At 36.5% G+C, this 25,775-nt stretch overlaps 2 protein-coding genes across 3 annotated transcripts in view; both read left to right on the plus strand.

Moving 5' to 3' along the window:
• mon1a (MON1 secretory trafficking family member A) lies at positions 1–7,277 on the plus strand. The gene is made up of 6 exons (XM_079858417.1): positions 1–81; positions 743–998; positions 2,345–2,746; positions 3,370–4,135; positions 4,262–4,409; positions 4,894–7,277. Exons 2-6 carry the CDS (start codon positions 854–856, stop codon positions 5,032–5,034), a joined length of 1,602 nt encoding a protein of 533 aa, XP_079714543.1. The 5' UTR covers positions 1–81; positions 743–853; the 3' UTR covers positions 5,035–7,277.
• Positions 7,119–25,775, plus strand: part of mst1rb (macrophage stimulating 1 receptor b) — a 25,778-nt gene continuing 7,121 nt past the window's right edge. The window contains exons 1-18 of one of the 2 annotated variants that reach the window (XM_079858416.1): positions 7,119–7,326; positions 8,259–8,415; positions 8,615–8,728; positions 8,829–8,954; positions 9,596–9,706; positions 9,865–11,766; positions 13,395–13,440; positions 13,529–14,686; positions 18,360–18,536; positions 18,619–18,741; positions 18,870–19,040; positions 19,803–19,963; positions 22,838–22,976; positions 23,101–23,237; positions 23,835–24,014; positions 24,116–24,215; positions 25,114–25,332; positions 25,595–25,741. In XM_079858416.1, coding sequence (XP_079714542.1) covers positions 13,535–14,686; positions 18,360–18,536; positions 18,619–18,741; positions 18,870–19,040; positions 19,803–19,963; positions 22,838–22,976; positions 23,101–23,237; positions 23,835–24,014; positions 24,116–24,215; positions 25,114–25,332; positions 25,595–25,741 — 2,706 coding nt within the window. In that variant the 5' untranslated portion in view covers positions 7,119–7,326; positions 8,259–8,415; positions 8,615–8,728; ... (3 more) ...; positions 13,395–13,440; positions 13,529–13,534. Of the gene's footprint in view, positions 7,327–8,258; positions 8,416–8,614; positions 8,729–8,828; positions 8,955–9,595; positions 9,707–9,864; positions 11,767–13,087; positions 13,121–13,394; positions 14,687–18,359; positions 18,537–18,618; positions 18,742–18,869; positions 19,041–19,802; positions 19,964–22,837; positions 22,977–23,100; positions 23,238–23,834; positions 24,015–24,115; positions 24,216–25,113; positions 25,333–25,594; positions 25,742–25,775 lie in introns of those variants that run through there. The other variant, XM_079858415.1, reaches the window with a different exon arrangement.

Below are 25,775 nucleotides of genomic sequence, written 5' to 3' on the forward strand. Positions count from 1 at the left end.
TTTCTTGTGTTGCCTGTTCTGTGACAGGCGGAGTTGATTTTTGACCTCAACTTACACTGATTTGGATAAAGACCGTTTAAGGTACAGTTGCGATAAATGGTGTTATTAGGAGTCTAAACTGTGTGGACAACATTTGTTAGACGTAATTAAATTGAAGTTGGCGCAGAAGAAAATGTCTTGTTGTGAAATTCAACAGTTTTTAGAGGTTTAGCTCAGTGGCTAGTGCGTTAGCCTGTGCTAGTGGATTTATGCACAAATGAGAAAAATCACAAATCAGGTGCATGAATATCTCAAGACTGGCATTAACATACAATATGTTTTACAGCTTTAAACCGAGGAGCTTTTTAATACGTTACGTTGAATTTTAATTAAAATTGTATAATACTAGAATTATGATAAAAACAATAACAACAACAATAGGCTTATTATTATTATTATTGTTGATATTAGAAGTATAAACAGTCTGAATTACTGTGATGTAAATATATGCTAATATTTCTTTCATAATTACCAGCAACACATTATTATTAATATTAACGTTACAGATAAGCATAGATTTTCCTAACAGTTGTTCAGAGTTCTCAAACACATATAACTTTCACTCAAAAAAATGAAAATTATGCCATTTTTCTTGCGTTGTTGGTCACTATGACCCAATGTCAGAAGTTAACTTTTTTAAATTGAGGAATTTACTCATTTCTAGTTCCTCTTTTAATGTGTCTATCTGTAATTTCACTTCCAGACACTGATGGAAACTCTTTCAATTGTACTGTTGGCCCTTCAGAGCTGTAGGGATCCTGCACTGAATCGCTCCTGGCACTGACTGGCACTACAGGACACCGCGTCTTCTCCTATGCCTGATGCCAGGATGGCGGCAGACGTCCACAATAAGGGTGTATCCTGGGAGGTTAAAAATGGCAACTTGGCGCCATCAGATCGATTCCGGCAGGACCGGTCGGACAGTCCGACCCCCGGCCTGGTGGAGGGGACCGAGCCAGGTTAGTTTCACAGTTCACACTTTGTTCATCTTAGAAAGATTTCTTGTCTCCAAAGTTTTTATGATGCTGTAACAAAGTAGCTAATGAGACCTATATGGTTCTTAAGCCTACATGTTGGTCCTTTATAAACAAACCACACCTTTTTTCTTTGTCATGCATATCCTCATAATATCCCATTGTATTTCTTGTAGTGAGTGATCAAATAACCCAGATGTCGTCATGTGATAGATGACTAGAATCTTAGAACTAGTTTAGTCATGTAAATGATTCTTTACAGAAGTTGAAGTTTATCACAACAATATATCATAATGCTTTGAAGTCTTCAAAGAAGTCTTCCGGCTGTTTCCTTAAACTGGAAAGTAAAAGAGTGCCTGTGTTAAATAACAGTGGCTACTTGGCTTTGTGGGAATTCTTGATCCTAAATGAGTTAAAAGTAGTTTTTAATACATTTAGTTGATGCATGTACAGAAGCACCTCAATCTCATTGACTGTGTCCAGTCTCACTCTTAACCAGCAACCAGCAAGAGAGGGCTTGATGCTTGCTTTTTTCACAAGAAGCACTTGTTCTTAATTTAAAAAATGTAGGAGTACATAAAGAACTTTAGGGGCGCAATGAAAATGTAGAGATGCAAAGCTAAATTTTCTGCATTATTTCTCCAATCTTCAGTGTCACATGATCTTTCATAAATCAAACTAATATGCTGATTTGGAGTTCAAGTTGTGAACAGTTGTGCTACTTAATATTTTTGTCAGAACCATGATAATTTTTTTTAATGATTCTTTGATGAATCGAAAGTTCAAGAGAACAGCATTTATTTGAAATAGAAATCTTTTGTAATATTATACATGTCTTTACTGTCACTTTTACTCCAAATCTTTTTTATTGGTTTTCAGTGACAGTACAGAATAAGACATCGTAAACAGTAGACAGTAAGATATTGTCCATTATTAATCCCTTACATGATCTCCCCCCCCCTCCCATCCAGTAGCTAAAGAAGAAAAAAAAGGGACAAGGAAACAACATAAATATAAATTGAAAAAAAAATTACTGTCACTTTTGATCAATTATAATGCATCCTTGCTGAAAAAATCTTACTGACCCCAAACCTTTGAATGTTATATGATACAATTTTATGACAACAAGGTGAGAAGTACAGAAAATCGTAAATTAACTCTTAATTTCCATGTTATTTTACTCAAAATGCACAGAAAAATACTTATTTTTCTTGATTTTTTTATTATCCATTGTGAACACTGTGATTTACATTAATGATACCTCAAATCATATAGCTTGTTGAACAGAGGTGTGCTATTACTTTTCTAAGCAATGTGTCTCTTCTTGACAGGTGCCGGACAGGAGGGCGCCATGTTTGTTCACGCCCAGTCTTTTGAGGACCTGACTGCTGACGGTGAGTCTAACACTGATGATAAATCTGCAGAGGTGGGCGACGCTCAAGAAGCGGCTCTGGAAGGAGGTGAGGAGGAGGCACAGGAGGAAAACTTAGAGGCTGAACAGGAGGAGGTGGGCAAAGAGGAGGTGCAGAGCAGGAAAAAGGCAAAAGAGGAGGATGTGACAAGCGAAACGTGGCGGAGTCACAGGAAGCATGTGTTTGTCTTGAGTGAGGCTGGGAAACCCATCTACACACGCTACGGCACAGAGGAGGCGCTCTCCAGCATCATGGGAGTCATGATGTTACTCATGTCTATTGTAGAAGATAAGAAGAATATCATACGCTCCATCCATGCAGGTAGGAAATATCCAGAAAGGAAACAAAAAGGAAAATAGCTGATATTGATATATGTGCACTACTATTCAAAAGTTTTGGTTCAGTAAGATTTACTAAAAAAGATTTACACATTTATTCAGTAAGGATGCCTACAGTATATTGTGTTAAAAAAAACATTTGAAATATAATCTGTTCTTTTGAACTTTCTGTTAGAATCCTGAAAAATACATAACACAGTTTCCATATATAGATTGTTAATAAAAATAAAAAATGTTTCTTGAGCATTAGATCAGCATATATGAATGATTTCTGAAGGATCATGTGACACTGAAGACTAGACACTGAAGAGTATTGATGCTGAAATTTTTTTCAGCTTTTATGACAGCTTTTTTATCTTTTCCATCACAGGAATAAATTATATTTCGAAATATATAAAAAATAGAAAACAGTTTTTTCTAATTAAAATTATACAGTATTTACTGTATTTAATCAAATAAATGCAGCCTTAATGAAAAAAATCTTTCCAGAACTTGAGAATGGTTGTGTATACTTGTGAGTTTTATATTGTGTTTTAAATAAATTATCAAAATTTTTGCCCTACAATCAATATAGCTTAGACATTTTTGCGTAAACATCTCTTTCAGATGGCTACAGGGTGGTATTCCTGCGGAAGAGCCCTCTCATCCTGGTGGGCGTCTTTCGTACAAGCTGCTCCGACCGGGAATTGACGCGAGAGCTTCATTACATCTATTACCAGATTGTTAGCCTGCTCACCCTCACGCAGCTGAACCACGTTTTCCAGCACCGGCAGAGCTACGACCTGCGGCGCCTGCTGTCCGGCTCAGAGCACCTCACCGACAACCTGCTGCGGCTCCTGGACCAAGACCCGGGCCTGCTGCTGAGCGCCGTGATGTGCCTGCCTTTGGCCAGCTCGGCCCGGGACATGGTCTCCTCCAGCTTGCAGGCTGCGAAAGCCAAGAACCTGGTATTCTCCATCCTGCTAGCAGGAAACAGGTTGGTGACACTGGTGCGCAAAAAGGACCAGTTCCTGCACCACATGGACCTGCACTTGCTCTTCAACTTGGTCGGCTCTTCGTCGTCCTTCCGTGCAGGCGAGGGGTGGACGCCCATATGTCTGCCCAAATTTAACCCGGCTGGATTTTTCCATGCACATATTTCTTACCTGGAACCAGCCTCTGATCTGTGTCTGATCCTGGTATCCACCGATCGAGAGGATTTCTTTAACCTCTCCGACTGCAAGAAGCGGTTTCTGGAGCGTTTACGCAGACGCAATACATATCAATCCTTACAGGAAGCGCTGAACATGCCAAGTTATCCTGTCTCACAGGTCGGCATACCTGAGCTGCGACACTTTGTGTACAAATCTAAAAGCTCTGGGCTCTATACAAGGTAAGAGTTTAGTGATGATCATGAAAAGACAATAAATGATAGATGGATGGATGGATGGACAGGCATTGGAGCTTGATATTCATTGTTTTCACCTGCCTTTTATCTAACTTCCTGTTTTCCTGTCAGCCCTGACCTTCCAGCACCATACCAGGGAGAAGAGGAGAAAGAAAGGCTGATGGGATTGTACCAGCAACTGCACAGCTGCCTGCATAACCCCACACGCCTCCTACGCTACATTTATCGCTGTGCAGACACTGAAAACCTTTATGCCTTGGTGAGTCTGCTGTAAAGTGCATTAGATGGATACCTTTCAGAGATTTTGTTATGTGTATGCATTCTTGAGTAGGTATCTAGTTAAAGGCATAGTTCACCCAAAAATGAAATTGAATTTCTGTCGCCATTTACTCACCCTCAAGTTGTTCCGAGCCTAAATTCAATTTGTTCATCAAATAAAGCGATCGCGTCTCTTCAGAAAATTTGAGCTAAATTGCTCAATTAATTTTGATTAGTTTTACGATCTCTTTATACATTTTTGAAGCCTCAGAGTGGTAGTTGCGTAGCTGTCAATGGAGGAACTGATAGCTCTCAGATTTAACAGATCTTCATTTGTGTTCAGAAGATGAACGAAAGTCGTACGGGTTTGGAACGACATGAGGGCGAGTAATTAATGACAGAATTTTCATTTTTGGGTGAACTGTTCCTTTCAGTTTTTGCTGCTTTCTACCTTTCTTACATTGTCAAACCTCAACTCTCTATAGGTAACAAGTGGCTTCGAGCTCTACCTCTGCTTCAGTCCTTTGGGAACAAAGAGCCTTGCTGTATCTGCTGTCAACAAACTCCTAAAGTGGATCAGGAAGGAGGAGGATCGTCTGTTCATACTCAGTCCCTTAACATACTGAGCCAGTTCAGGTAGCTCTCAACACCTGTAACACTAGTGAACGTCTGACTTCAGGCTGCTGGAAGAGCAGCACCTGTGAGCCTACGAGAATGCATGAATATGCAAAAGGATGCTGTCAGATATTAAGGGCGTGATTGCTATTTTGAGGGCTACTCACACTGGTGAACTGCAGTCAGTGGAAACAGGGAAGTTTGAAACTGAGTAAAAAAAGGTGGGAAAAGTTTTGTGAAAGTAATGCTGTATTAACAAATAATTGCTTTTAAATGTGGCCCTGTAACCAGCAGCAAAACATCGAAGGCAGTAGAACTAAACAATCTAATAAATGCTTACACTGTCTGTACGCTGCTAGAAACTGAACATCTAGGCCTTCGCTATATATATATACAGATATATAATAGACCTGTCACTGTTTCAACCTAACATCTATAGTTTTAAATGAGCCAAGTTAACAAGTATTACTGATTGCATTAATAGATTATTGAGCTGTGGCCTTCATATTTCTTTATATTCATGAGAAGATAAACAAGGTTTTTTTTTATGTGTTACGTTTGGGTGACATTCAAATATGTGTGATGTAGAGGAACTGAAAGTATAGCTAACCAAACTGACTAGCATTTTATTTAAAAGACATGACTGACTAGGTGCAAGCATTGCAAAAACCTGAAGCATGGCTCGATTTAAAGAGGAATCCACTCCATCTCAATTGGTTTATATAAAGATTTCCATTTCTCTGGTTCAAATGTTTCAGTGACTGACAATGTGTTGCTACTGAGCACCTCTTGAAAACTATATCTAAGGACCAATTGAATCAGAGATAGTAACTTTTTATATTATGATTTTCTTTTGTTTCATAGGTGCACTTGAATTTTAATTTGTTACTAATGCTTTAATTTGAATTAATAGTGTAAGTGACACTGTGTGTCATTAGGGATTCTAATGCACTCAAGTTATCAATGTGTGGTCTGGTTATTCTAGTCCTATGGGAAATAATGAGATAAATGATGTAGATGTTAATATATGCCAGAGAAAAGTAATTTGTACATCTGGTATTTCAAAATTATTTGTGGTGGTGGTGGCACTCATGCTTATACTTTCCGTCTAAAGCAATTTTGACACATGCTTCCAAGTTGAAAACAATCTTAAAAAATTAAATGCATTTACAGAAGACATACATTTTGCCATATGTTTACTTTATTGTTTGGCTCTCTTTCATTCATCAAATGAAAAATTACATGATGCTGTTGTGTTTTAGGATATAGAAATGACAGCTTTAGTCATGTCGGATCCAGACATTTATTCTCCTTATAGTTTTTATTTATGAATATAAAATAGCAATAATTAGCAAATTAATAGTAATCAATACAAATAATCAAAGAATTACATGTTGATTTAATATTTGTGTTAAGTTTTATTTGTGTCATTAAAAGCTATAAAAGCGTATTTGTGTCTTGTACACTACTGTTCAAAAGTTTGGGGTCAATAAGATTTTTGAAAGAAGTCTTTCTCACCAAAGCTGGATTTATTTAATTAAAAATACAGTAACAATTGTTTTGTGAAATATAATTACTATTTTAATATATTTTAAAATCTAATTTATTTCTGTGATGCAAAGCTGAATTTTCAGCATTACTCCAGTCACATGAACCTTCAGAAATTATTCTAATTATGCTTGCGTATTTGGTAATAAGAAAAAATTCTTATTATTATCAATGTTGACATTTTTAGATGATGATGAATAAAAAGTTCAAAAGAACAGCATTTATTTGAAATAGAAATCTTTTGTAACATTAAAAAAATCTTTACTTTCACTTTTGATCAATTTAATGAACACTTGTTGAATAGAAGTATTCATTTCCTTTAAAAAAAAACTAAAAACTGAACTTTAAAACTTTTCCTCAGGTATGTGTCTAGAGACAAAGGATTACTGATTCTTACAGTATAAATAGATATTTGGTTACTCTGTTTGTGAATAAACTCACGCTATTCTTGATGTGACTGGAAAGATGATAGATGGAAAATACACATGAAATGCAAAAGTATGCAAATCAGTATTAGTGACAAAAGCAGAAATGAAAATATGTTGATGTTCAAGAAAAGTTAGGATGGTTGCAGTTAATGTATTTGTGTGTTTCTAAGAAGTAATTCATACAGGTTTGGAACAACATGGGGGTGAACATGATGAATTTGTGTGAACAAATGGGTCTCCTCTGCTGTCAAGATATCATATCTTGCGGTTAATAAATAATTCTAAAAAGGAAAAAAGGGATGAATACAGGTTTGAAACAACTTGAGGGTGAGTTAATGATGATATAATTTTCATTTTGAAGTGAACTATTCCTTTAACAACTGACAGTCTTTTTTCAAAGGTGAAGAAAAACTTTTTATATCCACATATGTAAACATGACATTTGCATTCAACTGTAGATTGTAGAGAAGAATGCAGCATGCAAATAAAAAACCCTGAATGATTTGAATTTGTGGGAAAACACAACAAACATACAAACATGAACTTTACAGATTCAGGTATAGTATGTAAAATAAAGGGGAAATAGTTGATGTCAAGAAAGTAAAATCACATTTATTTTTGGTTGGTCTTACTGAATCATTGTCATCAAGTTGTATTTACGATTTTAGACTTTACTTTTTAACAAAGACAAAAGCAAATTATTTGATATATTACTTATTTCAATTATTTCAATTAAATATATATTTATTTTGAAATGGTAATAACTGGTCAGTGTTACTAAATCATTGTCAATAAGGTTAATATATGCTAACAGAATTTACTTACAGTTTTTATTTATTTGAGAATTGACATTTATCCACTCTCAAAATAATGAAAAGACATATCTTAGTCTCATAGTTCATAATTGTTATTTTTGAGATATATTTGTGTGTTGTTATTCTGAGATAAAACATTTATAAATACAACATTTTTAGACATCTCCATCTGTAAAATTAGAGTCGTGAAATACATTAACATGTACAGTATTTGTGTTATTTCTTTTTATGAAAAGAAATAGTACTTTATGTACTTCTGCATTCAGATTTACAAATGATGAATGGTATATTTTGCAAACCAGTTTTCATGTATATTTAGTTAGAATACATTCTTTCTTTTATTATATTTACATTATTTACTGTATAATATCCAGTAGTGTCATGAGGACATGTATTCTGCTTAATATATGAAACCTACATTGTGTATCACGTAATCATGTTTAGGTTATGCAAAGGAATGGCATGATGTAAATCTAACACAAACCCCACCTCTGTAAATCCAGTATATAATATTCCCGCACTGTCCATCTGACACCCTTTATGTGGATCATGGCACTGCAAATCATCTCCGTTGTTCTTTTCACTGTGTTTTTCTCAGAAGGTACGTCATACAGGATTTATTTCCATGTGTCCATCCATTTATTTTATAGCTTTGCTGATAAATAAACATTTGTTACATTTTTGTGAGTCTTTTGCAGACATTTATTTCATTGTTTTAAAAAAATCACATTTAGAAATGTTTTAAAAGGCTTTATATGCACGATATGAATGTCCCTCATTATCTTCTCATTGTCTTCCAGCACTGACACTGATGTGTTTCAACTGTACTGACACTAACATTACAGCTGGAGCATGCACACAAACTGCTAACTGTTCTTCAAGTTCACAGTGCAGTTCCTTGATGACCACATACAGTAAGAATAACATGATTATGAAACATGCATTTGGTAAGGAATATGTTATTGACTGGGTTTGCTAGTGAATCTTCATTATTTTTAATGTTGTTGATTGTAGATGTTAGCCAGTACTTTAATGAGAAGAGTTGCGCTGCTGCCTCGTGTGCTAATTTGAGCATAAATGTTGGATTGTTCGGGATGTCCTCCAAATGCTGTTCTTCAGATAACTGCAACAATGCTACAGGTACTATAAACATGTGAATGTAAAGGAAACAACACTGTGATGTTTCCAATTATTCAAATTTTCCATACATTACATTTTTTGAAAAGGTTTGTTTTATATTAATTTTACATTTATTCCTAACATTTCTACAACATACCATGGTACTGTGATCTTTTAGTTGCTAGTATGATTTGAATCAATGCGTAACAATGCGTCATTGTCATTGTTTACTCACTCTTATTTTGTTCAAACCTGTATGATTTTCTGTCTTCCATGTAATACAAAATGAGACATTTTAAAGAATATACTTGTCATTTTTCAATACATTTGCAATGTATAGAAGTTTCAAACTTCAAAAACGGCACAGAATCACCATAAAAGTGTCCCATACATATGTTATGTCATTATTGACTGATAATCTTTATTTCTAGTACGTCATTGATTGGAAATGAAGCATTCTGACTGCTTTTATGAACTGGATCACCTGAATCAGGGAAAAGATCTCTCAAAATAATGATTTATTTCTGAATAATATGTTCTTTTTTCAGAGAGTTACTGTTTAAATAAGTACGTTCATCATATATAGATTCATAAGATGTGAATATATAAGCACAAGCCCTATGGATCACTTTTATGATGCTTGTGATGATTCGTGTCTTCAGATACATCTTCAGATTCAAATAACGCATTGAGCTGCTACACCTGCCTTGGCACAAACTGCACAATCACACTGAAATGTAAAGGTGTCGAGGACCAGTGCTTCACTGCAGAAGGTGATTCATGGACATTTGCTTATTAAAATGTAATCTACTATGTAAAGACAGAGTTGCTGTTTCCTAATGTGAATGAATAACAGTTCTTGTTTACCACCAAGATTCATTTCTGCTGAAAGCTTTCTACAAATCCCTTTCCTCTTATCTTTTTTCCTCAGTTGAATCAAGTGGCACATTCAAAGGATGCGCAAGCAAAAACTTATGTGATAACAGTACACTATTGAACAGTACACTATTGAACAGTGCACTACCCCGACTGCTACTCAAGTCTTCTTCATGTTGTGGAACAAACCTGTGTAATAATAATACTGTCTATGGTAATAATGCCCAGAAGATGACACAGAGACCTGTGCTTCTGCTTGTACCAATACTTTCCCTCCTTTTTTACATCTTAGATCTTTTTTAGGAGGTTTTCTTATCCTTGTCAGCATGTGGATGCTCGTCTTTGAAAATGTAAAGCTTGCATTTTAAGCTTTTCATGTAAAATAACCATTAAATAACCGACACTGCAATGTTGATATATAATGAATGTCAAGTCCCTTTATCATATAACATAATATAATAATGAATATGATATAATATAATAGTTTTGGTAGTAAATACATACATAGCCTAACTAACTATAGGCTATATTTTTTTTTTTTTCCTATGAAACAAAATAATAATAATAAAAATGGTACCTTTGGACAATTAAACTTATGTAAGCCTAATATTTTGATAAAATCAGATCAACTAAAGCTAAACTAAAATTAGTACAAACATCAAGGAAATAGAAATGTTGATATTTGTAAATAATGGCGGCAAATTGAATAGCGCAAACCTTATAGTAAGTCACCTTGCATGATTAATTTAAATACTTTCCTCACATAAATTTTGCATCTGAAAGGAAAACTACTACAAATGCATAGTATGCAATATGGTCAGCCGCAAAAATAACAATGTTTACGCCTTTTTTCACTTTATTAAATCCTGACAGGAGTTTTTTTTAATGCCAAAAGAGGGTTTGCGAAATGCCAAAGCCAGGTGGAAAAGCCGTAGGGCCTATTAAATGTATTAAAAATTTACTTAAATATTTTTTTATTACAAATACAAATATACTATAATGCATTTTTGCTTTTTGCTTCAAAATGCTTTCACATGGGAACTGTTAGTAAATCTGGAATTTTGTCTAATCCTTTAAAAAAAAGATTCTCTTGAAAATGATTTAAAGTGTGACCTAGTGTAAGATTCACACCAGCAATTTAACTCTGGATTTATAATTTAAGATCAAGTTTGGTACTGTCAAGACACTAGGCTATGTAGATTAGATTACAATAATGTTTGTAAAACTTAAGAGGTTGCTCCGATAAACCTCACTCAACAATAATTCATGGTCATATTGTTTTTTAATAAATTACTGATTACAGTGAACGCGGTGTGTCTGTTTATTTGATAACTTTGTTAACCATTTCAAGGCAAAGTTTGAACTAAAGATAATGGCGTTTATCTAAGTTTGGCCTTTGAGATTTGTAACTTTACTGTCTATGGCTTGTAGCTACTGCTCAGTTGTGTTCTCACAACCACCACTGACTGACTAGGCCTATTTGGACGTTGTGTGCGAGATTAATTTATTCTATTCAACAAAGGAGTGACATTGCCCTACTATGGCAAAGGATTGTCTTATTAATATTAATTAGATCACGTGACTAGAAGGTTACAGTAACGTCTGCATGGCGTAAATAATATTAATGAGCAATCCGTCACCATAACAGTTCATTCCGTTTTATTCCTGGGCGGAGCCTAACAGCTCCAGTCAGTGGCGCTCGTGCTTCAAACGAAACGAGCAGTCGCCCACAACACCAAGACAGCTCTCTAATCATGTATTTCTAAAGTTTCTTACCTGGTTTGATGCATAAACGAAAGTCATTATATTCTAGTAATGTATTTGGAAAGTTGTTACCTTTCTTTCATTGTTTTCACTCGTGGAAGTGTTAACACGTTTAGAGTTGGAAATGCAGTTATTGATCTGTCTTGAGATCTGTTCTTCGCTGGTTTATCATCATCATCATCATCACTAACAGGTTAGTGTGTTCTTATTGCCTGTTTATCTTTAAAAAAATGATTGAAATATAATTAAAAATAAATAAATATCATTACTTATTTACAAGATTACTTTTTTGTCTTGTAAAAAGTAATTGTAAGTATTCGATCATGTCTTTTGTTCCTTGTAGCTACTTTGTAGGCGGCCCCTATCTTGCATCATTACATTATAAAATCTATCAGTTGCAATACCTGAAAAAAGCAGATTAAAAACATAAAACATTGTTCTCGTCTACATTATATATATATATATATATATATAAAAAAATCGAACACAACATGTCAATTGTCATTATGCTAATAACGATTGACGATTTCCGAGGCTCAATCTCTGACTAATATTAAACGTCAAGCCAACTTTATCTCTGTTGAAATTTTGTCACTAATAATTATAAGGATTTATAAATGGTAAGAAGAGTATTAGATTCATAGGTACAGAGCATCACAGATATGTTTTGTTAATTTATTAATAAACTAACGAATAAGCATTAAAATGCTTGATCAGGCGATCTCTTGTCAGACACAAATTGAATCATCTTTTCATGAATATCCTTATTAACATCCTTACTATGAATATCCTTGCTACAAATAAATCAAATATTTCAGATATTGTACAACCTTGGGGACTCTGCGCTTTTTTATTTTACTTTATTTAAAAAAAAATGTAGTCAATGCAAATTTTACTGAGACGGACTGTTTTACATAGCACATCACAGTGGGGCAGTCATGCAAGCCTGGATCCAAGTTATTGAATATATACATGTATATATAGTTGTTTGTAGTTTTACACAAGGATCTCTTAAAAGTTGATAAGCCTGCCTATTCAGATTTCTGTCCTAACTATGCGTCGTTATATGGTGATTATTTGCATTTAGTTTTCAAAAGAGACATGTGATCCATTTTTGGGTCACTACCCTCTGGTCCAGATCTGTGTTAAAGAAACGCATACTCCTTTCCATTGTTTATTCTAAAGATCAATAAATTCTATACATGTAATGCATTCTGTGCCACGGTGAAAATGCTGTGGCACGATTTTGAAAAGTAATTAGTTCATTTGTTACTTTAAAAGGCGCTTGACTGAAAACCGGAACAGTCCATTTGCAACTTTTGCTCAAAAAAGCACGTCTAGGTTGTGACAAGAATGTCAATTAGAGAGGCCCCCAGTGTAGAAAATGGTGATGAGCTCTGTTAATAAATAACTCAGAGGAAAACCAAGAAATATTACATAGAACATTCTGTTATCTCAGAGTTGTACAAAATATCTATTTTTACCTTTAATGACTTTCTCTCTTGCAGAGATGCTGGCACAGAATGACATGAATGCGCAAAACCTCGGTTGGTGTTTATAGACTTACTGATGTCAGAATTATTTGCGGTCATTGAAATCTTTCCCTCCATTACAATAAGACATTGTTTATGTCATTTTATTATAATTTAGATTCTGAAACCTTTATTTTAAGATAGTAGGATCACTTATTAATTAGTATTACTTGCTATTATCCATGAGGTTAGGGTTAGATGACAAAATGATGACAGAATTATAATTTTTGTCTGGGCTATTGATTAACCATTTTAAATAAAGCTTCTTTTGCGTTTGTTCTGTTCTCAGGGCTTCCTGTTTTCAGGATGTCTTCTCTGATAGATGCCTGCTGGAGGTAACCGAAACACTACAGCCATTTTTTTCACCCTGGAGTGGACATGGTCCATTGGGCCACTCATCTGGTGACATGTGTCTGGATACAGGCTATAATGTCTTCTGCATTAGACACTTGTCCCCCAACGGCCCCAATCGCTGTGGACTTCTCGGTGCCGTACCCCATGACTTACTTTCAGACCCGCAATCCCATCCAGAACATAGTTACCAACTCCCTTTTCCAAGAGGTCTATGTGGCCTCTCAGAACGTCATCGAGGCAGTGAACATCACTCTAGGGAAACTGTGGGAACTCCGTACGGGACCGGTGGCCAGTCCGGAGTGTGAGATATGCAATTTGTGTGATATCGCAAGAGATCCCTTCCATGAGGACACAGACAATGAGGTGTTGCTCCTAGACACGTTCCTAATGTACTTGTACTCATGTGGAAGCTCCCAGTATGGAGTTTGCTATTTCCATCAACTCCATGAAAATGGAAAGCCTCCCGGGCCTTCAAAGTGTTTATTCCGGAAGAAGTTCAACTCTCCGCAGTTCTGTCCGGATTGCATCGCTAGTCCTTTGGGAACTAAAGTCTCCATGGTGGAAGAGGGTCAAACGGTTTACTTCTTTGTCGCGGCAACAGTGAACAGCAGCGTGACTCAAAAATACGGTCGCATGTCCATTTCCGTACGCCGACCAGTTGCAACCGAGGATGGTTTTTACACCGACGTCAGAGGGTTGACGGTTTTGCCTGCTCTATGGCAGACATACAGCATTGAGTACATCTACAGCTTCTACACGCAGGACTTTGTCTACTTCTTGTCTGTCCAGCGAGAGAGAACCGACTTGGACACTTCGCCCTTTCAAACAAGACTAGGCCGTCTACCACGCCACGAGTGGGAGATGCGACGGTATCGTGAGATTGTTTTAGAATGTCGCTTTGAACCCAAACGGAGACGGAGAAGCAACGTCAGCGAACCTTTCAAAGACGTGGTCTACAACGTGGTTCAAGCGGCCCACTTTGGGAAGGCTGGACGGGAGCTCGCCGATGAGCTGGGTGCTGAAGAAGAGGATGATATCTTATATGGTGTGTTCGCTGTAACTGATGACTCGGGTGTTCCTGAAGATGACTCGGCACTTTGTGCATTTCCGATGGATACGGTAAACACAGCAATAGATGACGGAGTGGAGGACTGTTGCAAGTCGGGACCAGAGCAGCTTTCCAGAGGCCTTTGCCATTTTCAGCCCTGTGAGAGCTGCCCACACGAGGTTGGTGCATTTCAGCTTATTTATTTGCCCATTTGTTTTTGTTCACAACAATCTACTGTAAATTCTGTACGATTCTGAACCAGTTTTATGGAAAGCATCCACGACATACTGTTGATTACCACAGAAAACAGTCTATGACTTCTAAAGGAAAAATGCAGTTAAGCACCACAAATGAACATGTAAATGCCACACGGGTTTACTTTACGTGTTTTGAAGAATTGGCTGGTGGACTGCATTTCTTGTCCAACATAACTTTCCATATGTTGGCTTTAATTGTTTCCGTCTTCAGTCTGTTCCCATTACACTCTCTCATTTCGCATGTTATTGTTTTACATTGAGACCTGCGACGCTTTCTAAGTGGGCAATGTCGTACCTTGCCACCTTAAGAAAAGCCTAAAGGTATTTTAATTGGCTTGCTTCTTTCTTTTTTGTTATTTTGTTGTAAAATGGTTTGAGTGACCACAGTCTGGGTCATAAGTCACTTGCTTGTATGTTCTGTCTCACGTCTTTGTGTTTGTTAGGATTTCAACTTCTATAGAGAGTAAAAATGGCACTGAATGCACTACACTCAAAAAACAATAACTGTGTGGTTTGATTGAAGAAACCATGTAAAAATTCTTTGTAACTATTTACACTGAGGCTCAGAGATGCAATCTTTTTTTCAAGCACTTATAAAGTGTTGCACTTATACACATGCACACAAAATGCAAAAACATTTTTTGTTAATGCAGGAATTAAAAGCAACTATTGTAATCCAATATAATTCTTGGGAAAAACACAGTTGCAAAGCCATTTGGCACCCGCTGGACAGTTGGTTCAGACCGATAGTATTAGTCAAAGATAGTTAAAGGGATAGTTCACCCAAAAATGAAAATTCTGTCATCATTTACTCACCCTCAAGTTGTTTCAAACCTGTAAGAATTTCTTTTTTCTGCTGAACACAAAAGAAGATATTTTGAAAAATGTCTGTAACCAAACAGTTGATGGACCCCATTGACTTCCATAGTATTTTTTTTTCTTTTGTGTTCAGCAGAAAAAAGAAATTCTTACAGGTTTGAAACAACTTGAGGGTGAGTAAATGATGACAGAATTTTCATTTTTGGGTGAACTATCCCTTTAAAAGGTTTATGAGGTTGATATTGCATTAATAGTCACTGTTTTTTTTTGGAGGCTGTGCTTTTTCTGAGTCTGATCGTCTGAGACATTACTCATGACTTGGAAATGATTTAAAACTTGAATCAGACTTGCAAAACAATGACCTGCTTGGCCTGCTGGCAAAATAACACTTTAAAACCCCCAGTTTTTAAGTTTTTGGTGCTTCCATCATTTTGAGTTTCATCATGCCTTTTAAGACAAGATTCTTAAGTAGACTGTGCTTTGCTTTGTGTGTGAGTGTGTGTTCAAATCATATTTTATTCTTTTTCCGTTATGTATATTTCATATTCAGGCCTGCAATAGCTCTATTTCTCCTAGACTATCTAGCATCTTTAAATAACTTATTGAAATCTAATGTTCCTGCTCTGTATCACAGCAGGATTCTTAGAAAACAATCTCAGCCACTTACAGGAGATGCTAGCTTCATTTTCTTTCATTATAGAAAGCATTAAAAGTCTGATTTTCCGTTTTGTGGAAGGTTTTGGAACATTAAAAAAATGTGAATGGAAAAAATGCACTTGTAAGGCAAAGTGTTTAGAGGAACATTTTTGGGCATGCGGCATAGAACACTTTTAGGCTCCACTGAGGGTATCAGAGAAACTTGAAATTAGGGAGGAGGACATTGAGTTCATGATTATGGTATGTGGTCTAAAACTAGCATGAGGTTGTCTACTTGGTATGTGAAACACTCTTTTCTAAGCCATTTTTGCAATTACTTTTAACCAGTGTCAGATGATTTTTAGTGGATATATGAAGTCAGTCAAGGGTTTCCTCTTGGTTTGATATATCTAATGCAGTGACACTGGATTCATTTTTTCATGTCTGAATTCTTTTTGCGGGCACTGCATATTTGCAAGAACTTATTTGTATCATACCTAAGTTTCTTAAATTTCTCTGTATATGCCCATAATGCTAATGTACATTTGAAATGAGTTAGAAGCAGCATAAATGTGTGGCAAGTGTTTTAAAATATGTGAAGATCATTCTTTCAGTGTCCAGATGAGAACTGCCTACTTTTACGCAATCCAAATTTCCCTGTAATGTGTGGGAGAATGTCTCAGAAATCTCAGGGTGTGATTGCGAGTTTGGTGCTATAAAAACACAGTTTACAGATGGTATGTGTATATGAGTGTGTGTTAGTGTAGTTAAAAGAAGCGTTTATCCATTGTGGTCAATGTTTATGGGAAATGAGTGGAAAAAGTAGAAAATTACAGTGTAATTTTTGAGATTTCAATGAGAGACACAGATTACTCATTTTGTTAAAAAGGATGATTTAGCATTTTGAACAGGTAAAAATGTTTTTTTTTTTTTTTTTTTTTTTAACATCATCTGCATAGAGCTAGTTTAGTTTGTGGTAAATCAGTCTACATCGTAAAATATTTAGATTAGAGTGTTTCCAAACTGGGAATGCATTAGTGAGAATTGTGCTGTCTTTGTGACCCCCCCCCCCCCCCCAAAAAAAAAACAAAAAAAACAAAACTGCACACTTTAATTAAATAGTAAGTCAGTCACAGCCACTTATTTCATAGTTATGTAGGACACAGTTTTTTGGTAGATCAGGGGTTGTGTGATTGTGTGGTTAATGTCTACACAATGTATGCCAAACAATACAGGAAAGTCTTCAGAGAGCCACATGTACGAGCTCACCATAGTTTACAGCAGAGCAGAATACCATGATAGTATTCACCAGAGCACCACAGTACTGAGGCGCAGAGAAATTTGAGTCTGAGTTTGTTTGTGTTATGGTTGGAAATATTGTGGTAAGATTCTATTGGGGGCCTAGTTTACTGGAATATCCAATTTTTTATTTAAAATATTCCTCGCAAAACATTGTCATACAACTGCCATTTTATCTGTGAAAGCATTACATTTAATCATTTAGCAGATGCTTTTATCTAAAGCGACTTAAAACGTGTTAAAACACGACAGACACTAAAGCGTGTCTGTCTTTCTGTATGCATGCATGTATGTCTGTCTGTCTGTCTCTCTGTATGTCTGTCTCTCTGTATGTCTGTCTGTCTGTATGTATATATGTCTGTATGTCTGTCATTGTTCTATCTGTCTCTCTGTCGTTCATTTTTCTATCTATCTGTAGGCCTCTCTATCGTTCATTTTTCTATCTGTCTCTATCGTTCATCGTTTTGTCTATCTGTCTGTCTTTTTTAATTTTGTATTTACTATATTTTTATTTTTAACTTTTAAAAAAAAACTTTTTATTTTATTTACTTTGTATTGACCTATTTAAAAAATATATATATATTTATAAAATTTTTCTTCATTTTTTGAACATCCCAAATGTTATTTTCATGTTATGTTCATTCTAGTTATTTATTTACAAACATACAAATAACTTTTGTGTGTGGGTAAATGACTGACTTTAGAAAATGAATGAAAGTGTTTGTGAAAATGTCGAACTTTTGGATGTTGTACCACGGAGCATCTATTATAAAGACAGACAAACAGATATCTGTAATACAGCAGTGCAACTCTGTTTGTTTTCTTGCATATGTGTGATCAGAGCATGGAGCACAATATGACCTGCAGAGATCAGCCCACCCTGGTGTCTCAGCCGTACTACAGAGTAGACCTCTTCAACAGACAGATGAGAGGCGTTCTGCTCACTTCTATACTGGTCACCAGCATCGAGAACAAGACAGTGGCTCATATAGGCACATCAGATGGGAGACTCCTGCAGGTGTGGATCAGAAAGAAGACAGTTGCTAGCTATGCCGGTTTGATTTATCATTACATCAACCTCTTTTCTTTTCACTCCACAGCTTGTCTTGAGAAGGTCCAGCCCTGTCATCTTTGCGAATTACTCCCTTGTAGAGAACCAGAAGGTGTCGTCTACCGCAGCGGTTCTCTCCCCAGACCATCTACTGTTTGTTGTTGGAGATAAGGTATGATCCAGATAAAGTTCCAACCATGATTTCACATGCAAGAAATATTCCAAGTGGACATGGCCAAGTTTCCAGAAGGCTTTATTCCTTCTTTGGGCTAATAAAAGTTCTATATTCATAACTGGCAGATGATTCAGGTGCCTCAGAGAGGTCCAGGTTGCCGACACTTCCTCACATGTGCCATGTGCCTGACTGCACCAAAGTTCATGGGGTGTGGCTGGTGCTCGGGTCAGTGCACATGGGCTTCTGAGTGCAGGGGATACTGGGGAAATGAGTCATGTCCGCCCGGCATCACAGAGGTGAGATATGATGTGAGAATTAATCGTACGGTCTACAACAAGACTGTAGATGTAAAGAATGGATACATTTATATAGATAAATGTGTATACATGCACTGCCCGCAAAAAAAAGTTGCTCTTTGGATTTATTATTGGATCATAATTGCTGTAATTGTAATGTTTCTAGCATGTTACTTGTTTGGCAACTGTTCTTTTAACCCTAATTGATGGAGTGTGTAGCTTTTCATTTCTTAAACAACCTTGTAGGAACTAGGAAGACACATCATGGCCATATTCAATATTTGCATAATTTTTTGGCCAAGGTCTTGTATTGTCAATGCAAGAGTCAAGCACTTTGTAAAGTCTCCTCCAGCACATCCCAAAGACTTTCAATGAATTTAAGGTCTGGACTCAGAGGTGCCAATTCATGTGTGAAAATGATTCTTCATGCTCCCTCCCAACCATTCTTTCACAGTTTGAGCCTGATGAATCTTGACATTGTCATCCTGGAATATGGCCATGATGTTTCTTCCTACAAGATTGTTTAAGAAATCAAAGCTACACACTCCATCAATTAGAACTGTTGCCAAACATATAACATGCTAGAAACATAATAATCACGGCAATAGTGATCCAATCATGGACTCTAAAGCATTTGCTTATTTAAATCCAAACAGTGACTTTTTTGGCCGGTTGTGTATACATGTGCTTAAATATGTTTACCCACAGGGTAATAGAAAGCATTTAGCAAATAAAACATGAATGGAAATGTTCTGTGCTCAGTTTTTCCCCAAGACAGCGCCCCCTGATGGTCAGAGTGAGATGACTCTGTGCGGATGGGAGTTCCAGTCGCCCCTGCGACCCGCCATCACGACCAGAACCCATGAGGTGAAGCTGGGTGAGACCGCCTGTTTGGTCCAGCCTCACAAAAGCAACAACACACAGTAAGTATTCCTGATTTCCTCTTCTTACAGATGATGAATAACAATAAAAGTGGATTTTTTTTGGTCAAACTTTGGTGGCAGTATTTATTTTTTAAAGGGGACCTATTATGCAAAATTCACTTTTGTATGGTGTTTGGACATAAATGTGTGTTGGCAGTGTGTGTACACAACCACCCTACAGTGATAAAAATCCACTCACTCCTTTTTTTTTAATCTCCATAAATCAAAAGCAGTCTCTCCAAACGACCCGTTTTCAGAATGTGGCTTTAGTGACATCACTAAAGCCACAGGCCCCGCCCCCGAGTGTTGACTGACACTGCCGTTATAACTTAGACCCGCCCTGATCGAGTTCACTGCGAGTTGTACACATCAGCCATAGCTGCAGCAATGCACTCACGAGAAGCGTTGAAGCATCTCCCAAGTGTTGAAGGTGTTGTAGCTGGATGTATTCATTCATATAGCTCTCTCTATTTACTCTTGAAATCTGCTGGCCACTGAAGACGAGGTGGATTCATTTTGTTTTCAAAGAAAATCCTCCCTCAACTCTACAGAAATTTATGTAAGTTACTAGGGATGCACCGATCCACATTTTTTCACTTCCGATCCGATCCCGATACCTGAATTTGGATATCGGCCGATACCGATACTATTCCGATACCAGAGCTGTGTTTGCTTTAATATTATTATTATCATTATTGTTTATTTTATATGATGCTGAAATAAACTTCTCTCAACAAGCAAGTAATGATATGTTATATATAGTACATGTACGTATGTATGCATGCATGTATGTCCCAAAAGGCAACTTGAGGTAAGTATAAGGTCAGAAAAGGAGGTCAGAAAAACAGGAAATTAACAGGAAAAATCCCATTCTGAAAAGAAATATGCAATTGGGGTTTCAAATTGATTGTCATGATGTCAATATTTATTACATTCCCAAAATGTCAAATACTTGCGTCTTGAAATATAAGAAAAGTGCAAGTGTAACGTTAACGTTAAACATCTTACACACACACACTATCTGAAGGGTGATCCTCGCTCCGATGCAGTAAATGCTCGATCAACGTCAGCATCGTGCAAACAAACAAGCGGATTTTGCCTCAGATGCGCGTCAATTTCGTTTCAAACTTTTGCTTTTTACGCACGTCAATTTTTCTCTGGACGCGCGAATGGATTCAAAATAGACGCGGTAAACGCGAATTTGACGCGCTATTCGCATTTGGTGTGAAAGCACAGTAACGTGGTGCTTTTTTAAATGTTTGATTGCGTTCGTTGTGTTGTACGACGCGAGGGAGCTTCAAAAGACTCTGAATTACAGCTTTGCAAACATTACATTTTGCTGTCTTGCTCTGCGGTGTTTCCAGTTTGAAGTATTTCCACACAGCAGACGTTGTTGGCTAGCCGCAAACTGCGGAATGGATTTCCTGAGCGGGGGCGTGTCTCATAACCCTGCGTCTCATTGAGCCGCGCCTCCGTTCTGGAAATCCATTCCACAGTTTGCAGCCAGCTAACAGACTAGCCAGCGGGAATCACTTTTGGAGTCATTTCAGCAGACGTTAAAGCGAGCGCAGACATGACTCATGGATATCGGATATCTCCGCAGGTTGGATCGGGAAAATCCGATACGTGAATTACGCTGGTATCGGGTCCCGATACCGATACTGGATCGGATCGGCCCCATCCCTATAAGTTACTTATGCACTTCGTATACTGTTTACTCAGCTCTAACAGTGATTTTCTGAAGAAAAACTGATGCTTCATCTTTTGTGTGACATACAGTAAACTTTATTAAACTCATCAGTATATTTTGTGTCATCATTCAGACAATTAGATCGTCAGACGGAGTCCTACAGCAGGCTTGCATTAAAAGTGTATACAAGCAATGCCAAATAGGTTATAATCGTAATTAAACTAAACTATACCTTTTCCAACTCCGTACAGCATATTCTCTGACTCTGTAGGCATTTTTATGGTCGAAATGAACACCATTACTGTGACTGTCTGTTTTATTATTATCATCTTTACTGTTCTCTGGCTCTGATCGCGGCTGGTTAGGCTCCGCCCCCTGTCCCGTGAACCAGCAGCTCATTAGCATTTAAAGGAGAAGCACTAAAACAGTGCGTTTTTCACAGACCCAAAAAATGATGATTTAAACGTGCTGTAAATAAAATTCTGTTGGGTATTTTGAGCTAAAACTTCACATACACACTCTGGGGACATCAGAGAATTATTTTACATCTTGTGAAAAGGGGCATAATAGGTCCCCTTTAAAGAAATGAATGCTTTATTCAGCAAGAATGCATTAAATACGTGCACAGTTTTTTGTGTAAATTTACACTTTGTTGAAAGATATTATTTTCAAATAAATGCTGTTCTTTCTAACTTGCTATAAATCAAAGAATCCTGAAAAATGTTGTTTTGTTTCCACCAAAATATCAAGAAGAACAACTGTTTTCAACATTGATAATAATAATAATAAATGTTTCTTGAGCTAAAATCTGCATTTAGAATGATTTCTGAAGAATCTTGTGACACTGAAGACTGTTGTTATGATACTGAAAATGAATAATTTTTCACTGTTTTTCTATATTCTATATTTTTTTAATTAAATAAATGTAGCCTAGGTCAAAAGTTCATTAAACAGTTTTACTAACCCCAAACTTAATATATAAATTATATAAAACCTTTGTCAAATTAACTCAATCTTAACTGCACAATGAATAAATAGTGTTGAAAAAGTCATTAGGCTGTCAGGCTTCATTTTCACATAAATATTTGCAAATACATTTTGTATGCTCATGGAAAGTAGAAAGATTTTTGGTTAAATTTGAAGTCGAGTGTTTAAGTCATGTAACTGGTCATTTTTCTGCCCAGCTTATTGTGTAAGATCCGCTCTGGGGCATCAGAACCACTTTTTAAACCAGTGAATGTCACAGCAAAAGTGCACGAGGGCCGAGTGGAGGGCCGTTACTCTATTGAAGGAAGTGCAGAGATGCCTGGATTCACCTTTGTGGTAATTAGTTCATTCGTTACACAAGCAAAACATTCATTTGCTTGTCAACTTGATTTTTTTAAGAATAGTCATTAGCAAGTGTGTTGACAATAGATTACCTTTGATCAACATCCTTTTTCACCAGGTTCCAAACATCACTGAGGTTCAACCTGACTATGGGCCGGTGGACGGAGGAACCCTCATCACCATCACAGGTCCTTATCTGGACTCTGGCAAGAACAGGAAAGTTACGCTTGATGGCGAAACATGTCCAATCCGAAGGTGTGTGTGTATCCATTATATCAGTCTTCAACTGGTGGCCTGAAGACGCACTGCCATTTATATCAAATACATTTTTGTTTGAATATGCCTAAAGCACAATTTATTATATTAAAATAATGTACACTAACTTTCAAAAATGTTATATATATTTTTATGTCTTTGAAATAAGTCTCATTTGCTCATGAAGGCTGCATTTATTTAATCAAAAATACAGTAAAAAGAGTATTATTGTCAAACATTATTCAAATTTAAAATAACAGTATTATTATAAATCTTGAAAACAGTTGTGCTGCTTAATATTTTTGTGAAAATATTTTTGTGTTTCAGGATTCTTTGATGAGTAGAAAGTTCAAAAGAACAGCATTTATTATACTTTTACGTCACTTTTGATCAATTTAATGTGTCCTTGCTGAATAGAAATTAATGACCCCAAACTTTTGAATGGTATTACTTGTATATGATATATTACAGTAATGATTAATTGAATTGTTTTGCAAAATGTGTGAAATATATCCTAAAGTATGTAAATGCATGTTATTGTTGGCCAGGTCTAAAATGCACAGTTTCATACAATACGTAATGATGTTCATGCTTCAGTGTATCTGTGGCCAGAGGAAACCTGTCCTCCATCGTATGTGTCTCTCAGCCTGTGACGGAGGTGAAGGACGTGGTGCTCCGTGTCTACATCGATAAGTCACGTGTTGTGACCACTAACGTCTTCCGCTACAAAAAGACCCCTGAGATTCTTGCGGTGCTGCCCGATTGCAGCTTTGACAGGTACTGTAGATGCAGGAAGTTATAAGTTGTTTATTGGCAACTGAGAAAAGCTTTCAGAAAAAAAGATGGATTGTCTAACATTTTATCTTGCTGAATTGCAGTGGGTCGAGAATCGTCATTGAAGGCCGAAATCTGGACTCTGTCTACAAAACTGTTGTCTACTTTAAACCCAAAGAAAGCCACCTCAAGCCGGTTTCCACTGTATGAACTGTAAACTTTTGCTCTTGAGATATTTTATACTGCTGATCTTTTACCTTGTTTATTTAAAGGGGTCATATATCATGAGGAATATTGCTTAATAGTTTAAAATTAAAATGTATTGTATTATTCTGTAACTTTCAGAACTCAAAAAGTTCAAAAAGATGAATTGAAGCTACTGTAGGATGGAAAAACGGTCAATTCTAAAATCCTTAAGAACATTAAATATCTAGTTCAGTCATGAAATTCTAGACTAGAGGACGCGGGCTTATAGGTCCTTTGCATGCAGTAAACTCTAAATATAAATAAAATAAATTAATAATAAATTTATAAATGATTATATTATTATAATAAATTTTAAAAAATGTTTAAAAATGTATGAAATTACCTCTTTAAAGCTACAAGTATAAGTGTCCAGCTCTCTTTATTTATTTTCTGTTTAAAGATTATATATGTAGTTGGGTGATTCTATCTACTCTGTTTAGGGTGTGTTCACACTTGTAGTTTGGTTTTCTTGGTTCCTTTGGTCCAGACCAAAAAAGAAAATGACACATTTAGTCCTGGTTCACTCTGTGTTCACACTGTCACAAAAAATCTCACCAGAGTTTGTTTTAATCGAACCAAACCTGCCAAGTGTGAACACACCCTTAGTGACCACAACAACAATGCATAGATTTTGGTGGTTTCGGAGCATGCAAGACTTTCATAATGTTGTCTCGGTTCTTCCACCGAGAGCTGCGATTATAAATGAAAGATTAAAGTGTTTTAAATCTTTACGTTTGCAGTGTTTTAGTGTTTTCAGATTGCAGCATCATAGCGAACAGATATATGTTTGTGGGCACATGGCACAACCTGACATTCGCCTTGTTTTACATTTGTTCCGTACTGTTGTTTTCTGAAGGAGTGCAGGGGTAAAGCAAAACCCACCCGAATGGAGTGCGTCACCCCCGTCTTCCATCGAGATGAGACTGAAGAGGGCGAGCTCTCGTTTGACATGGACGGAGTGCTTGGCCTGTGGAAACAAGACTTCTCCTACCACCCCTATGGCAGACCCATCCCATTTGAGACTGAAGGTCACATACTGAGACTCTACCCTGGGTTTGATGAAGTGTCCTTGCATGTATGTAGAGACTTCCATTATTAAATCACATTATTCCATTGCTGCTCTGACTTTTTTTCACTCTCAATCATTTTTCAATGAATGCCTTGATAATGTTTTGCCATTAATGTAAATGAGACCACATTTAAAAACCTGGAAATAAAGGATTTTAGAATTTTGAACATTTTAAAAGCTAAATCATATTTAAAGATTTCACTAGTAATATCTTTCACTATAAAGACACTGTATGTGACTATACAACTTTTTTTTTCTTATGACGCAGCATCAGAAGTTGAACCTTGTGAGTTCTTGCATGTCAATCACGATGACGGTTGGAGACGCTGACTGTGGTGCCAAAGTTCTAGATAATGAGATCACATGCAGGATCCCTAATAATATCACTATTCCCAGTGAGGGTTTACCTGTGAAGGTGAGTGCTTGAAAGTATGTGTAGATCTATAAAT

This window comes from Squalius cephalus (assembly GCF_949319135.1).
Source record: "Squalius cephalus genome assembly, chromosome: 22".
Lineage (NCBI taxonomy): Eukaryota > Metazoa > Chordata > Actinopteri > Cypriniformes > Leuciscidae > Squalius > Squalius cephalus.

Bases quoted from the DNA above. Each gene is read 5' to 3' on its own strand.
- mon1a (XM_079858417.1), top strand. From the start codon at position 854: ATGCCTGATGCCAGGATGGCGGCAGACGTCCACAATAAGGGTGTATCC. The intron at 999-2,344 runs GTTAGTTTCACA...TCTTCTTGACAG, and splicing joins GGTGGAGGGGACCGAGCCAG to GTGCCGGACAGGAGGGCGCC. The intron at 4,136-4,261 runs GTAAGAGTTTAG...TTTTCCTGTCAG, and splicing joins AGCTCTGGGCTCTATACAAG to CCCTGACCTTCCAGCACCAT.